Source organism: Endocarpon pusillum, assembly GCF_000464535.1.
Source record: "Endocarpon pusillum Z07020 unplaced genomic scaffold scaffold4418, whole genome shotgun sequence".
Classification (NCBI taxonomy): domain Eukaryota; kingdom Fungi; phylum Ascomycota; class Eurotiomycetes; order Verrucariales; family Verrucariaceae; genus Endocarpon; species Endocarpon pusillum.
In genome coordinates, this window is record NW_006916433.1 from 12,400 (window position 1) to 28,170 (window position 15,771).

At 38.6% G+C, this 15,771-nt stretch overlaps 3 protein-coding genes across 3 annotated transcripts; 1 reads left to right on the top strand and 2 right to left on the bottom strand.

Annotated features, from left to right (window-relative positions):
- Positions 1-1,207: 1,207 nt before the first annotated feature.
- Positions 1,208-1,928, bottom strand: EPUS_09220 (uncharacterized protein; the record flags this gene model as incomplete). The annotated part of the gene is made up of 2 exons (XM_007805684.1): positions 1,208-1,314; positions 1,553-1,928. 2 exons carry the CDS (start codon positions 1,926-1,928, stop codon positions 1,208-1,210), a joined length of 483 nt encoding a protein of 160 aa, XP_007803875.1.
- Positions 1,929-7,529: 5,601 nt separating this feature from the next.
- EPUS_09221 (uncharacterized protein) lies at positions 7,530-8,060 on the bottom strand (the record flags this gene model as incomplete). Its single annotated transcript, XM_007805685.1, has 1 exon — positions 7,530-8,060. One exon carries the CDS (start codon positions 8,058-8,060, stop codon positions 7,530-7,532), a length of 531 nt encoding a protein of 176 aa, XP_007803876.1.
- Positions 8,061-11,034: 2,974 nt separating this feature from the next.
- EPUS_09222 (uncharacterized protein) lies at positions 11,035-13,148 on the top strand (the record flags this gene model as incomplete). The annotated part of the gene is made up of 6 exons (XM_007805686.1): positions 11,035-11,068; positions 11,124-11,284; positions 11,356-11,386; positions 11,452-11,740; positions 11,805-13,044; positions 13,113-13,148. The coding sequence occupies 6 exons, from the start codon at positions 11,035-11,037 to the stop codon at positions 13,146-13,148; spliced, it is 1,791 nt and encodes a 596-aa protein (XP_007803877.1).
- Between the last annotated feature and the right edge of the window lie 2,623 nt (positions 13,149-15,771).

Sequence of the window (15,771 nt, forward strand, 5' to 3'; positions counted from 1 at the left end):
CTTGCCTTAAAAAGGACAACCTCTTATCTTGAATCGCATTTAAAAATGCAATATTCTATACATTATATAAATGAATTCAAAGATTACTTATCACGCATTAGCCCTTAAAGTTAGAGTAAAGATTTCTTAGAGTACCCTTTATTGAATACTTAAAAATAAGGGCGTTACTAATTAGATCAGTAAAAAGAGACCTTTATTAATTTCTTAATTAGTTACTAAACGTCTAGCTTAGTATTTAAAACAAAAAAATTAGATATAAAATAAATAAAGTAAAATAATATTTATATTAAAATTAAGTCTTTTGTATACTATAATAACATTATAAAAAGAATATAATTAATCTCTATAAAAAAGACAAAAATATTAGTATTATAATATAAAGGGCTATTTAGAATAATAAGTATTTAAATATAATAATAATAGACTAAAATTCTAATACAGAGAAGTAAGGATATACTGTTAACTCTTACCTTACTATTCTTAACAACTAATTACCTTGAACATAGCAATTAGAGATGACATTTATATAGGATAACACCTTTATTTATATAGCTAAAAAGATTAAGAAATAGTTTGAAGATAAAGGTATACTATTAATGGATTAGCCATTCTATAGTCCAGATTCAAACCTAATTAAACACCTTTAGGCGTAACTTAAGCAGTAGATTCAGGATCATTATCCTAAACTTAATAAAATAGGTAAATGTGAGGAGGACTATTAACGCTTATTTTGAGCTATTCGCGACGGTTGAGACGCAATTAATGAAGAAGCTATACATACTTTGATCAAGAGCATGGATACCTATATCAATACGGTGATTGCAGCGAAAGGTTAGTACACCAGATATTAAGATCTAATTTCCAATTTAGGAAAATAGGCCAGCTTCGTTCCTTAGATATTAGCACACAATTTGAGCCAATTTTCAACAAAATCCATAAAGTCTTGAAGTTGCTATAGTAATTTGTATGAAGGAGATAAGAAACGTTGGTGAGGTGTGAAAGTGGGGTTGGTCGGATACTTTTGAACTAGTACTGTACAATGCATCTTTATAAAAATTATACTTGATTTATTATCATTTTTATACTAAAGTAAATGATTGAAGACTTATTCCTCTTTTTATTAGAATGTCCGGCTTAACCTGTAAAAAATGTTTGTGCCTTTGATCTATCATTTTGCGATAGTGCTCCTGATCAATAGGCCAAGAACTCAACCTAGGGTCCATTTTTGACGAGTTGCCGGTCCTAGCGTCAAGAAACGTCCGGCGCCACTGCTGGCTGGACTTAGGCCCATGCCCTTCCCCTTTCTGAACCACTCTAATATGCTTAGGGAGCGGTCCCAAGAAGGCCTCGCCGCTACTTACGCCACATGTGTAGCAAATCCCGACGAGGTGGTACTGATTTATATGGCCGTCCGTGTGCCGCAAGATCGGGGGCATATTAGAACCGAGAAGAACGCATAGTATGTCACCGACGTGAATTTGCACGGGACCCAGGCCGATATAGCCCGAGTCAGTCTTGTAGATACACCTTCCGCCTAGAGTTATATACATACTTGACAAGAACCGAGACAATCCGTCTGTGGTGTGTTGGTTGCCGGCTTTAGGAGAAAGGATCTGGTCCACTGCCACGATGCTCGAATCTAGCCCAGGAATGTGCTCAAGAGGTGGGGAGAAGTTCTCCGCGAAGGCCTCAAGGCACATGGTGCGGACGTAGGCTTCCAAGACCGTGCCACCAGCGACATAGTCGAACTTAAGCAACTCCATTGATAGAATGCTGTGCGCAAGGCCTGCCATTTCACTGTCTGTGGTTGGCTTTCCCAAAGGTGTTTGTTGAAGTCCTCGGATCGTCCCCAGCTTCACGCCCACCAGCTCGAGCTTCCCGTCAATAGGGACAGGCAGTAGGGAGTCCAAGTGTCCCGAGGCGAACATGGCGCTTGCTCACCAAATGCGCGTTTCCACTCACGTTCTGACGCGATTCGACCAGTCGGGAACCCAGCTGGGTGTCTCCAATGGAAGCTCTTTCAGGTGACAGACAGTGAGAAAGTTGATATCGCCAGAGTGTCGTATATACCTGGTCACAAAGTCCTGATACACTTGAGCCACTGTCTGATCGTAATTAGTCTGGACGTCTAGGGCCTCAAATCATTGACACAGGATGGCCAGGATGGCATACACCCTATCTCTGGGATCCGCACACAGCAGCATTCCAAAGTCACGTCTTAGCGAACTCAGAGCCACGCCTTGCGGGCCGAAGAGCAGCGTCCGGACCATGTCGAGTCGTTCGGCCAGCTCGTCTTCGAAAGGGAAATAATTGAGACCTTTCGTGTAGATGCATGCCAGTCCGCGCTGAAACGTTGGCCAGGTGTCGAACGTTGCTGACTAATCAGGAGAATAGAATCTGAATAGCAAGTTGTTCTATCTAATTGACCGCGCAAGGAGAGCCTATTTATACATACCAAATTGCCATATCAAACTGCCAATCCATGCGAAATAGCGCGAAACGTCAATACTAAAAATACATGTTAATTCGAGGCGAAACGCGTAACAAATCTGTGATAAAACGCATTCAAGACGTCGCATCATACGCCACTGTTTGATAATCAGCAAATTCATCAAAAACGCGCAGAATCCAGTAGCGTTTGTTGCAGCACTATATATCACGTGACATCCGGTCTATATACCCCCCTCAGGTTCAAGAGGCACCCTGTTAAGCCTGAAGTTCGTTGGATTTCCTAATTGGGGTTATGGATAGCTTCTCCGAGATGTCTACCAAATTCAGCTGTTTGACGAATCTCTCCTGCTTCTGCCTGGTCAGTTGTTTCGTCATTCCGTCAGCAGGCATATCAGCAGTTGGTAGCCATCGTACGAGCACTCTTTTGGCCTGAACTTCTTGACGCAGCCAGTGCTGGTGGATATCGATATGCCGCAGCTTCGTATCGAGTTTCAAAACGTCAACTATCTCTTACTGCGTATCAAATCAAATTAACATGAAGAAGCGTCTCTACTAAATTATCTCTTTAGCCGCCCTTAAAAGCGCTAATAGCTCTGCTTTAGTGCTAGAAGTTATAATTATATACTGTTTCATAGCACGCTAGTTAATAGCACCGCTATATAACTAAAAAAGATAGCTATCTAAATTATATTAACTTTTGTTATCTATATATATTACGTTACTTAATGCTATAAAGATTTGTGTAATAGCTTTATTATTATATTTAATAGCGTAGTTTTGCATAGTATAAAGATAGACTATAACATAATTAGTAATAGCTATATAAGTTACAGAGAGGTTCTTTAAATTCTATGCTAACTTTAACATTAGGAATACTATATCTAGTCAAGTAATAACTACAGCAAAGTTTAAGGAGCTAATTCTATTCTAAAATGTGTGTATATACTATAGATTAGAGTCTTTATTATTATTTATAAGGAGTAGCGTTTTTAGAGCTTCTTTTAAGTCAGCTAGGTTAAATTTAGTAGCTATTTTATAGATATAAGAGTCCTAATATAGCTAAATTTGCTGTTTATCTTTATCCTATAGAATTTATATATTAAAGAACTATTTCAGCTCTTTAAGAGACTTTATTTTAAACTATTTAAGTAAGGCAGCCTTAAAAGCCTTGCGCTTATTAGAATTTTACTTTATATATAGCAGAATAATATTATTAATATAAAAGAAGAGAATAAGATATTTATTTATATAAAGATAATTAACTTTAGGTACTAAATAAAGTCCTAATTTCTTTAAAGCTTTTATAAGATGCTTATACTATAAAAGTAATGACTGCTTTAAGCTATATAACGCCCTTTATAGCTTTTAAACATATTTAACTCTTGTAAAACTCTTAGGGCAGTAATAATAGATTTCGTCTTTAAGAAAGCTATTAGTAAAGGTATTAATAGTGTTATATTATATTATATTTAGATTAAATATAATAGTTATTACTATAAGAGCTTTAAGAGTTCTTGTAGTAAGTATAGCAGCATATATATCCTGCTTAGTCGTCTAGAGATCTTCTTGTACGCATAAGCGTGCTTTAAACTTCTCTAGATAATTATTAGTATTAAATTTGTACTTAAATATCTAGGTTAAGGGCAGTATCTCCTTCTGTATATCCTTTAGAACAATCTTATATATCCTTTTCTTTGCTAGTTTGCTAATCTTCTTCTCTATAGCGTTTCTAAATTTGTTAGCAAATTAATGCTTTGTTATCTACTTTTATAAGCGAGGTTCAGGTGACAGAGAGTTATAATAGAGTTGCCTCTTAGATCTACTTAAGCTGACAGAAAAGGCAGAATAGTATACAGAAAAATCAGATAAATGTGTTAGCGTTATAGCATAGGCCTTTTAGCGTTTAGTGCCTTTTATACAACTTGATAAAATATTTTGTGTGTTAAAATCAGTAGAAATTTTGCCTGTGTAAATCACTTACAAGTTAGTTACTTATATACTAGTTTTAGTTATACGCTCTTTAAAATTTTGTTTAGGCATTATTTCTGGCGTTAGATAGTATTAGAGTTCCTCCTCCTCTTACTTAGTATTATTAACACTATTTGTGACTTTAATAGTATCTTCTTCTTTATCTCTAAAAGCGTCAGAAAGCTAAAGAGGCTCAGAATTATTAATATTATTATTTATTAGAGTTCTTAAAGCTATATAACTTGGTTCTAGCATCTTAATAACCTTAATAATATCCTTAATTTCTGTAGTTAAGAGATAGCTAGAATCTAGCTCTTTTGAATTATAAAACAGGCATTTATTAAATATAATGTCTCTTATTTATATAACTCTGCCTTAGCTTAATATTTATATCTAATAGATATTTATAGAATTATACCTTACTAAGTACCTTATTAAAGCCCTTAGTTTAAGCTTATAAAAGTATAAGATATTCTTTTAAACAGGATAGGCTTTATAGCTATACAGATAAAGATAAGATAGCTGTAGACGCTTCTTTAAAATAGCTTCTAAAGGCGTCTTCTACCTAAGGCCTCTCTTTAGCGTACGATTATTAAGATAGCCTACTGTTTTAAACGCTTTTAGCCACAGCTTATCTAGCAATTTTGCTCTTATTTATAAAGCGTAAGCACACAAAATCAGTACCCCTCTAGCTCTCTTTATATTACTATTCTATACAGCGGTATAAAGAGCAGAATATTCTATAGTAATTTTGTACTTCTTTATAACCTTAGCATAAGCTTTTCTGAGCGTATGCTCTTTGTCAGTTTATATAAAGTGCACAATAGCACTATATCTTATTTTAGTCATCTTAAGAAACTCCTTAATAATCTTTACAGCATAATTCTTTTTTGAATAAGTATAAACAAAGTCTATATTTGTTATAAAGCAGAAGAAATGACTTACCTATTTATCCTTATTATATATAGGCGTTATAGCTATTAGGTTGTACCCTATTTAAGAGAGAGGCTTTATAGTAGGCTCCTCTTAATCCGTACGCCTTAATACTAACTCATGCGCCTTTGTTAGCAAATAGGTCGTATAATTAGTAGTAGAAGGAGCTCTTCTTATAACTTTTGCTCCTTCCACGCTCTGCTCAAGATGAGCGATAGATTCTGGCCTTATATAAGTAAGAATCTTGTGTTATTTAGTTGCTGTCACCTCTATAAGGGCCTTTAGGGCTTTAGAAGGCTTATTTAAAGCAAATATAGCTCTAGAATCGTCTAAAGGCTTAGGAGGTCTATATTTAAGGACCTAGTAGTTGTCTATAGACTAAGTATAGCAGAAAGTCTATCTATTTTAATAAAGACGCTTATTCTGCGTATCCTAGTAGACGCTCTTTTTTGTAAACCGTTATAGGCATATTAGATTTGTTAGTAAACCTGGTACTAATGCTATATTTAAAAGCTTAATAAAAGCTAAGCTGTTCAGGGTTTTAATAATTATTTTGATACGTTTAAATACTTTAATAATATATGTTGTTTTGTTAGCTATTAGCATATCTTTTTTAGTAATTATATACTTAAATTTAAAGCGTATATAACTATTATAAACATGTATATTAATACTAGAATTAAGCGTCTAATAGTTCTTAAGCTTATATAAGAAGAATTTAATAGCAAAAGCACTTATAGTTATAACAGGCTTTTCTGTTAATTTCTCCTTTTTCTTATTACTCTTCTTCTGTTCTTTTGCTTACTTCTAAGCTTTTTCTACTATAGCTTTAAGCTTTAGTATCTTCTCTAGCTTCTTATTAATCTTCTGTTAGATTTCTGTGTCTAGAATCTATAAGGACGCTCTGAGAGATTCTATAAGATAGAGGTATTCCTTAAACAAGTGCTCTTCTTTATAGAGGCATTTCAGCTTCTTTTTTTCTTTATCCTCTAAGCTTTCTTAGAACGTAGCAAATACTATATAAAAGGAGCCCTTATTTAAGAAGGCCTTTAAGATTTATACATGGTTTCGATAGTTCTCTAGTATATCTAGAACTGTTAGCAGATCCTTTTTATAATGAATTCGCTCCTTTATAATAGCTTCTTGATTAGCTACAAATATTATATTCACAGGCCTTAAGGCGTTTAAGAAGTCGTACAAGGGACGCTCCTTCTAAACGTTTAGGAGAAAGAGCTGCTTAGCCTCTATATATACTCTCTCTTACTATAAGAGCCATTTGTCAATCTGCTAATACTTTAGCGCCCTCTAAAGATCTCTATAGCGTTAAATAACGTCTATTTCATGTGCCTTATCTGTTAGAGCAAGCCTCTTCTTTAGAGCAGTAAGCATCTGATACACAGATACCTTGCCCTTAAGGAGGAGAAGATGCTGTTAATCTACTCGAGTCAGTATAAAGTCCTGAATGCTACTTAGAGCACTCTGACGATCTCTATATTTCATTATATCATACTTATAATCCTCTTGAAGGACGCTGTACAACTTCTGCTCTCTAGGGTCAAGCCCTGTGATGGCAGCAGCGCCTGACTTAACGTCTGGAGCAGTTGGCCTCCTTGGTTCAATCAGTTAAGGAGGTTCTGCTGCCAGGTTAGGGTCAATCAGGTCCTTAACATCTCCATTTCGGGCCATGGTATAGATAATCAGCATCCATTCATCCCAATCCTCTGGTTTAGAAAGGATAATGCTGACTTTCGTCAAGGAAGAGGTGGAGGAAGTCATCTTGATGTCGGATATCAAGAATCTCAAACAGGTAATCAGATATAGACAAAAAAAGGGCACAAATGAGTCACAACTTGTACGTCTCAGGAGGCAACCGGGCTCATAACTGTCGAACGTTGCTGACTAATCAGGAGAATAGAATCTGAATAGCAAGTTGTTCTCTCTAATTGACCGCGCAAGGAGAGCCTATTTATACATACCAAATTGCCATATCAAACTGCCAATCCATGCGAAATAGCGCGAAACGTCAATACTAAAAATACATGTTAATTCGAGGCGAAACGCGTAACAAATCTGTGATAAAACGCATTCAAGACGTCGCACAATACGCCACTGTTTGATAACCAGCAAATTCATCGAAGACGCGCAGAATCCAGTAGCGTTTGTTGCAGCGCTATATATCACGTGACATCCGGTCCACACCAGGACACATCTCGAAATCCGCAGACAGCAATGGCAGTGGAATTGGCAAGGAGAATCTCCTGCCGGACCCAGAGTCCTTCGAACCAAGCCCGGCAAAGCAGGTGGTATAGGCAGGTGAGATCCTCCTCGTTATACGGTAGATCCAGTGCCATATCGCCCCAGCGACGGTCGCGGGCCTGGCTAGAGGGCGTGATGCTGAAAGCTCCTGGATGGAAGTCGACCTGCGAGCCCATATCCTCAAGCATGTCTATGGCACGACCGCTCTTGTTTTCTTCGGGCCCCAGCCAGACGATGACCCGTGCGGCCAGTCGGTAAATCTCGCCCATCAAATTGATCTGGAGCCCCTTTTCTTTGTTGTTAGAATGGTCGATGCAGATGGAGTCGACCCAGATTGTGTGCAGGTTTGCAGCATAGCGGAGATAGCGCAGGGCGATTTCGAGGTTATGCGTCACGGCGCACTCGACGTCGCCAACCGCGCCCCTGCCGTCTACAACGCGCACCTTACTCATGGAGATAGTTCAGTCCCAGTAGTACGATATGGCTTCGTATGGCGGAGGTCTTTGTGAGTCGAGTTGTTCGGCGCGGAGGGTGATGGCAATTTCGTCGTCGAACTGACCAGGGTTAAGCACGCATATGCGGATATATTGATTCGCTAAGGGCCGGTGCTTGTACATGTTGGAGCCTTTCTTTCCCCACTGATCCTATAGTACTTTTCTATCAGGTTGGACAGGACATACTCCGTAAAAAAACTTTGACTGAAATCAAATAATACTTGGTGGCTGCTTCGTAGCTGAGTGGTTCGTTAGGCAAGCGACACGCATCACATCACGATCGGTGATGGCTTAAACCCTGATTGGTGAAAGCTGGTTGGATATGCAGTAAAACCTAACGAGTTATATGTATTTCCATTTCCCACTTATGCAACCTTCTGAAATTGGGTTACCGAGGAGGGCCTTTGCGAAGACAACTACGTATGTAGTCGACGTTGTGAGAGTTGTGGCTGTTAGTTTCTTGTACGGTATTTAGAGGACTACCACTATCATCCATCACTAATCTTCGCTTTCTGCATCTATTTCTCAGAGAATGTGTCAACTTGGAGTGCCAAGTTGTTTTTATTCAAAATCTACGGAGCAAAAAGAGCGTATTTATATCCACAAAGGTAACTGTCGCCACCATTACCACCGTACAGTACCAGGCCGTCTCTGGCCGCAAAAGAGCGAATTAAACCGTAGAAAAAGCTTACTACGGTCAGAGGCCTATGTAGTTTAAGCGCTACCCTAGTATTACTCGTCAAAGTTAGTATAAGTTGCCCCAAATCGCTCGATCAGAACTAGTTTAATTACGTGATTGAGACTAATATCGAGTAGGCATTCCGTTTCCATCAATCCCCGCCTGACGCCTCGCTGGCATAGATTGAAGGTTGTACAGACTATAGTTCGTAAAATTAAACTGAGAAATATAGAATAGAATGAAATGGAAGCTATTGAATAAATAGAACTCGTAGAAACTAGGGTGCTACATAGGCCGGGTTGGGCCGAAGCTTGGCGCCAAAATTCTTTGCAGTTCTCAGATCCCCTTCCTCTCCCCCCCTTCTTCATTCCTCTATTTCTCTACCAATACTCACTCAAATTTAGGGAACAATGGATTCTGAACGAGGAAATAGACGCCACGTCTGCAGAAAGTCTTGTTCGATTGATCCTCCTTCCCCTGCAGCCCCACGGAGGAAAAAATCGATACTTGATACGCCGCGCCGAGCGCGCCTTCTTGCTGACGCACGCCACACAGCTGGCAAATTACCCCGTACAGAGCTATTTAAGATACATAATATAGCCAGTCGAACTGGCTATCAAATCCTTAAAGAAGGAACTGCGCGCCGCGGCGAGAAAGTCCATAATCGAGGCCGAAAACGAATACTTGCTCTGTACAAATGCGAAGCAATTAAGGCAGTAGAAGATGCCAATTTTGGCTTCGCTTCTTCTAGCCATTTTAAGGTCGCAAAGACTATTAGTATAGTTAATAGCTCTGAACGTATTATCTAAAGAAATATAAATGATTTTAGTATAAAGACCTATATAGCTGTGTAAAAAAATGCTTTTATAAATATATATTAATACTTAAATTATATAGGGATTTAAACATTAATATTAGTAATGAAAGCAATTTAAGAAGTTTTAATAATATAGTAAATCTTATTTTACTACTTATTTATAATAATAGACTTAAATTAATTATTAATTAGAGTTTAAAGTATAAAATACTTTATTAAAGACTTAATTTAAGCTTAAACATCAAAATTAATTAGTCTATATATACGTTATTATTAGATAGAATTTTAAAGGCCAGCTCCACTTCTATACTAGCTCTGTCATAAAGAGACGGCTTATTCAAGCTAATTATATAGTAATTCTTAAGCAAATCATTACTCCTAATTAGGATAAAAATTACGTTTTAATTAAGAATAATAATATGCCTTATAGTAGTAAGAGCAAGGGTCTTAATAAGGTTAAAGCACTCAAGGCCTATCTAGGGATCTAATAGAAAATGAATCCTGCTAATATGCCAGATCTCAATCCAATTAAGACTATTTAAAGGATAATAAAGCAGCGCTTAAAGTCCAGGGGGGTCATCTTTAAAGAAGCTGTTCTGCGTTAAGCTATCTAAGAGGAGTGGGATAAAATAAATCTGGATAAGATTAATAGGGCTATCTCAATAATGCCAGATAGAGTAGCTGCCCTAAACGAGCGAAATGGGCGTCCTATCCCCTATTAAAGGGGCGTGTAGCATAGCAGGAATCTGAGAACTGCAAAGAGCGCCAAGCTTCAGGCCGGGTTTTAGGGAGGTCGGGCTGAGCCCGGCCCGAAAGCCCGCGGGTTCTTGGCAATTTCTTGGCACATTAATAGGTAAATTAAGGTTTAGTGAGCCTAATTAGGAATAGATATAGTATTATTTTCTCTTAAATAATGCTTTTTATTCATTATTATACAGATTATTAGTATAAAAACCAAAAAAGGTCTTGGCGGGCCCTTGGCGGGTTTCGGGTTGGGCTCAGGATAGTTAAACCCGGCCCAGCCAGTTAAACCCGGCCCGGCCAACCACCGGGTTGGCCCGGCCCATGTAGCAGCCTAGTAGAAACATTTAGAATAGTAATAGTGAGCTTGATAGTGACGGTAAGCTGCATAGTAGCAATAGTACCGTCGTACAAGGGCGATAAGGATCTGTGTAAACAAGGTGTTTTGTGACAGCTTTACTATCGTAGCGCCTACACCACAATGTCCTCTGATTGTAGTATAAAACTGTGCAAATGAAGGGGATGAAAGATTTATGGAGAATCGAAGCAAATAGCCACAGCAAATAGCCGAGGTAAACAGAGCAAACAAGCCTCGGGTTGAAATTTAGCCGAAATATGGCTGACAGAATGTTGGGAAATTTATCTCCGGGAACGTTGCCCCACTCTAGCAACTAACACTCCTTGTCTACAGCAATATGGAGAATACTAACATTGCCATCATTGGCTTAGGTATGAAATTTTCCAGGCATCAAATGCTAAGACTGATCTGGACAACACTTCATAGGTCCGGCAGGACTCACAGCTCTGAAGACTCTGCGCGAAGAGGGTTTCAACGCCACTGCCTTTGAGAGGCGGGACAAGGTCGGCGGGGTCTGGTCCTATAGTAGTAACACGACTTTCACCACTGTTTTAGATGAGACAGTTTCCAACACCAGCAAATTTGTTGTAAGTGGGCCAAGTTGAAGATATTTCATCGATCGACCAGGGCAAGATTTACATGTATCTGATCGATCCAGTCTGGCTTCAGTGATTTCCCGTTTCCAAACGGTGCGTTTGCTTTCATCAGGCCTTTACTCTCAAAAACATGCTACTTCACCTCTTACACTTTTTAGATTCTCCTGCATATTTCACGAGCGCTCGAGCTGCTGATTACTTGGAGTCATACGCTCGGCACTTCAACCTTCTCCAACACGTGCGCTTTCACACGACTGTCGAAGTGGTAGTTCGAAACGCGTCGAACAGCACCTGGGATGTCCACATCATCAACTCTGATGGGCACAGTATCCTGACCTTTGACAAAGTGGTGTTTGCTCACGGCTGCGAGGGAATCCCGGCTTTCCCGCCCATGAAAAATCGTGACAAGTTCAAGGGGATTGTGCTTCACGCACAGGCTTATAGGGAGTGAGTCCTTCTGTTATACGGCAATGCCGCTTTGAAGGCGTGACTAAGTCCTCTTCATTTCTAGTTCAGCGTTATTGAAGCAGAAGCGCATTCTTGTCGTAGGCAACGGCAATACAGCCTGCGAATTATCCGTCACGCTAGCTAAGTCAGCATCCAAGGTTTACCAGTCCTACCGGCGAGGTCGCATCATGTTGTCCCGCCATGGCGACGATGGGGTTCCCCTAGACTCGCAATTTACTTGGCCTGATCTACGTCTGAAGTACTTCCTCGATAGCACCATCCCTTGGCTGACATGGCCTCTTGCGGATCGATTTATGCGGAAAAGAATGATTGCCCACGCGGCACGATCGGAGCAAGTGTGGCCCGGTGAGTCTCGTGCTAAAAGATTGAAGCGCACGGAGAAGAAGATGAGAGAGGAGTGGCGGCTTCTTCCGTGTGCGAGCATAGCTCATGTCCATCCGGCTGTGCAGGAGGATTATATACCTGCCATACGCATGGGAGATATTACTCCATTACATGGTTTCAAGGACTTCGCTGGCGAGAACCAGGTACTACTCGCGGATGACGCCTTGGTGGAAGTTGACGCCGTAATATTTTGTACGGGGTACGAGATGGACTTCAGCATTATGCCTGAGCTAGAGATTGACGGAGCGTGTGGAATGCCGTTGAAAAGGGCTGGGGATGGCACTCGGCAACGGTCGATGGACGATACAGAGAACAGTAGTGACTCCGGTCAGAGGCAACAGCCGCGCCTTCCTCGCCTGTTCCAAATGATATTCCCTCCCCGTCATGCCTCGTCTATAGCATTTCTCAGCTGGCTAGCCCCCCAAGAAAGCGTCTGGTGTGTCTCGGAACTTGCAGCTATCGCCGTTACTCAGATCTGGGTAGCGGAAACCGCCAATTCCAAAGGGCTGTATGAGATGCAACAACGGCCAAGTACCTACCGCTCACCAGCTCTTCTCCCGCCGGCGAGTAAGATGAACGCCCAAGTCGACGTCTACCACGCTTGGTTCCGGACGGCATGGCAGAAGGAACGGTCCGTTCGTAGCGGCTACGTCCATCACGCGCATTCGTTCTACCGCTTCCTCCACGAAGCTGCTGGAACTGGGCTGTATCAGAATCTGGACCACGTGCTCACTACACGTGGAATACGGCTGTGGTGGAAGGACCGGGAGCTTTGGACTTGGCTGGCTAAGGGTCCGATGAATGCCTATGCGTGGCGCCTGTTTAACACGAACCCTAAAGCCATACCTGGGTGTGGAAGGAAGGTATGCCCTGAAGCTAGGACGATGGTGAAAGAAGCGGTGAGTTTGATCGCCCTGTTTGTAATATAATAATCGAGGAATTATATCTAATACTGATTCTTTATTAGTACGAGGCTTGCGAAGAATACAAGCGGCAAAAGTGAGAACAAGCAGTCCTTTAATATTTATTGAGATGTATATCACTTAATACTCTAGTGGTGCAAGACATTCTGGGAAATTCTCAGCAAATCTGGAACATTATTTTTTTTTCCTTGCGAATTTATGACTATTAACAGCAGAGGGAGTATTCAGTGTAGGGCTTATCAATATTAAGCTCGCTCTTTCGTGGCGGTCTCTTTATTATAGATTATGACAGTTGTATTCTCTTTAAAAAAGGGCCTAAGGATTAGTTATCTTATGAAGTCACTATGAGTCTATATTCTAACTAAGTAATCTATACTGTTCTACGTTATTACTATCTCTTTATTTATAAGTGCCTTATTAGTTGCAATGGCTCGAAACTGAAATAAGTCAATAGTCTATAGATTGCTAAAACGTAAGCTAAAGAGTCTATCTACAGCGCGGCCAGCGCTCTGATCTATATACTCCTCTATCGAGCGCTGGAGGTGCTACTAGCTAATCTGCGCGGAGGATCCAACAGAGCATCCGCAGGGCCAGAAGTGGTAGCTTCCCTCTTGCGGAGATTATAAGTCCCCAAAGGGGGTATACCAATCTGCTGTCCCATAGTTCCTACACGGGGAGCGACGTGCTGTACAAATGCCTCTATCGGTGACATAATAGCGTAACAGCACGAGTTCCGCGTGCTATTATAAATACGCCATCGGCGCTGCTATCTGAGTGCGTGGCTAGTTATGTGTATTTCCTACGCTATAGCAGAGAAAATGCTCTATTTATCACACTACCTTCTTCTTTAGAAAATCAATTACCCTTAATTAAAAGCGCAAAAAAATAAGTTTACTTCTTTTTAAATTTCTTTATTAAGCCTAATAACTTCTCTTTTAGATTAGTTCAAAATTCAACTATATATATATAGCTAAATTTATTACGTAATATATCTTTTAAGTTCTTTATACTTAGCTTTAACATAATTAATTAGGTGTCTTTTTTATTAAGTGCCTTTTAAAATAATTTTTAAGTAAGTCTTTAGAGGCCTTAAAGTTTATAATAAAATAGTAAAATAAATCCTCTAGCTAATCTACTCATTTTATTTACACTTTCAAGATCTTACCTACTTATTTAATACTAATTATATCTTTGACTTCTTACGCCTTTTCTCCTTTTATTTCTACTAGCAAAGACTATAAATATATCTAGTCTAGTAAAGTGTTAGTAAAGTCTTTAATTAATAGAAATACGTAAAACATATTATAAATCTGTATTAATAAGAATAGTTCTAAATAAAAGCTCTATCTAAGTCTCTTTATAATAGAGAATAGTCTAATCTATTTTAAATCTAGCTTTTTATAAAATCTTATTGTATTGATATTCTTTATTAATAACTAGATTTTGTCTTCTTCTTTAAAATTAATCTTCTAATAGTATTTATTCGCTTACTCTTGCTATCGCTTTTACATAATTTTTAAGTACTTTTATATTTATTTTTAAATTTTTTATATTAGCTTTATTAGATTCTTAGTCTTTTTTAAAGTTATATATTATTGTTATTTTTTAAATAAATTTAAGCTTATTAAAGTATATTCTTAATTAATATTTATATATAATTATAAATACCCTTAGTAAGCTTGTATTAAGCGACTACACATTATTAATACAGTTAGGACAAAGGATTTATACCTTCTTATAATATCTAGCGTTAGTACTCTCTTAAAAAGAAGCTGGACTAAATCCACTATAATTAGGCGGACCTAACATATATGATTTATAACCGTACATGTCTAACCGCACATTACAACAAATTAGGGGATACCAGAATACAAAAACTACCTGACTCTTTATTACCTAACTTATACTTAGGCCTTAAAACTAGTCTTATCTTTTAGTAAAAAGTGTTGAGAAGTACATTCGGGACCTATTCGAGGGCCATACACAGAGCATGCGTAGGCCGTACGCAGACATGCGCAGGGCACGCCAAGGTCATGTGATATATTACATGACATCAATGCTAGTGCAGATACATAAGTATCTGCCCCTATTCTAGATAGAATCTACAATCTCTCTGGCCACGCCATAGCAACATACTGCTTCTGCCCTGTCTATTTCTAACAGGTTATAAGCCCGGTTACAGTAGTATATAGAGAGATTCCGGGTATAATGAGCCCGTGACTTCTAGGGCGTGATAACTTAAGCGTTATATAAAATATAGAGCTTCTGCGGCGAAGAAATTAATCAGTCCGCCCTAATTAACTATATTTGATTGACTTTACCTCTTAAGAAGTTGCCTTTCAACTTAATTGAATCGAACTAGCTTGAACCTGTTATTAATTAAGAACTCCTTTTGCTAGATTAATACTTTTCTATCCTCTAGTAATTAATATTTAAATAACATATAAATAATATGTTACTCTTAATTAATAATCTTAAATAACGTATATTAAGATCTATCTTTTAATATTAATTAAATTAAATAACTTTATAAGTTAACGTGGTTCACAAGCAGCCCGCCCATACAAGCAACCCGCCCACTTTTTATTAAAATAATAATCTTTTAACTATTAGCTAAAATTAAAATATAATAATATAATAAACTTTAATCCTAATATGATAGAATTCTTTCTAGAGTTAGAGTTATTTATATAAGCCAAGAAA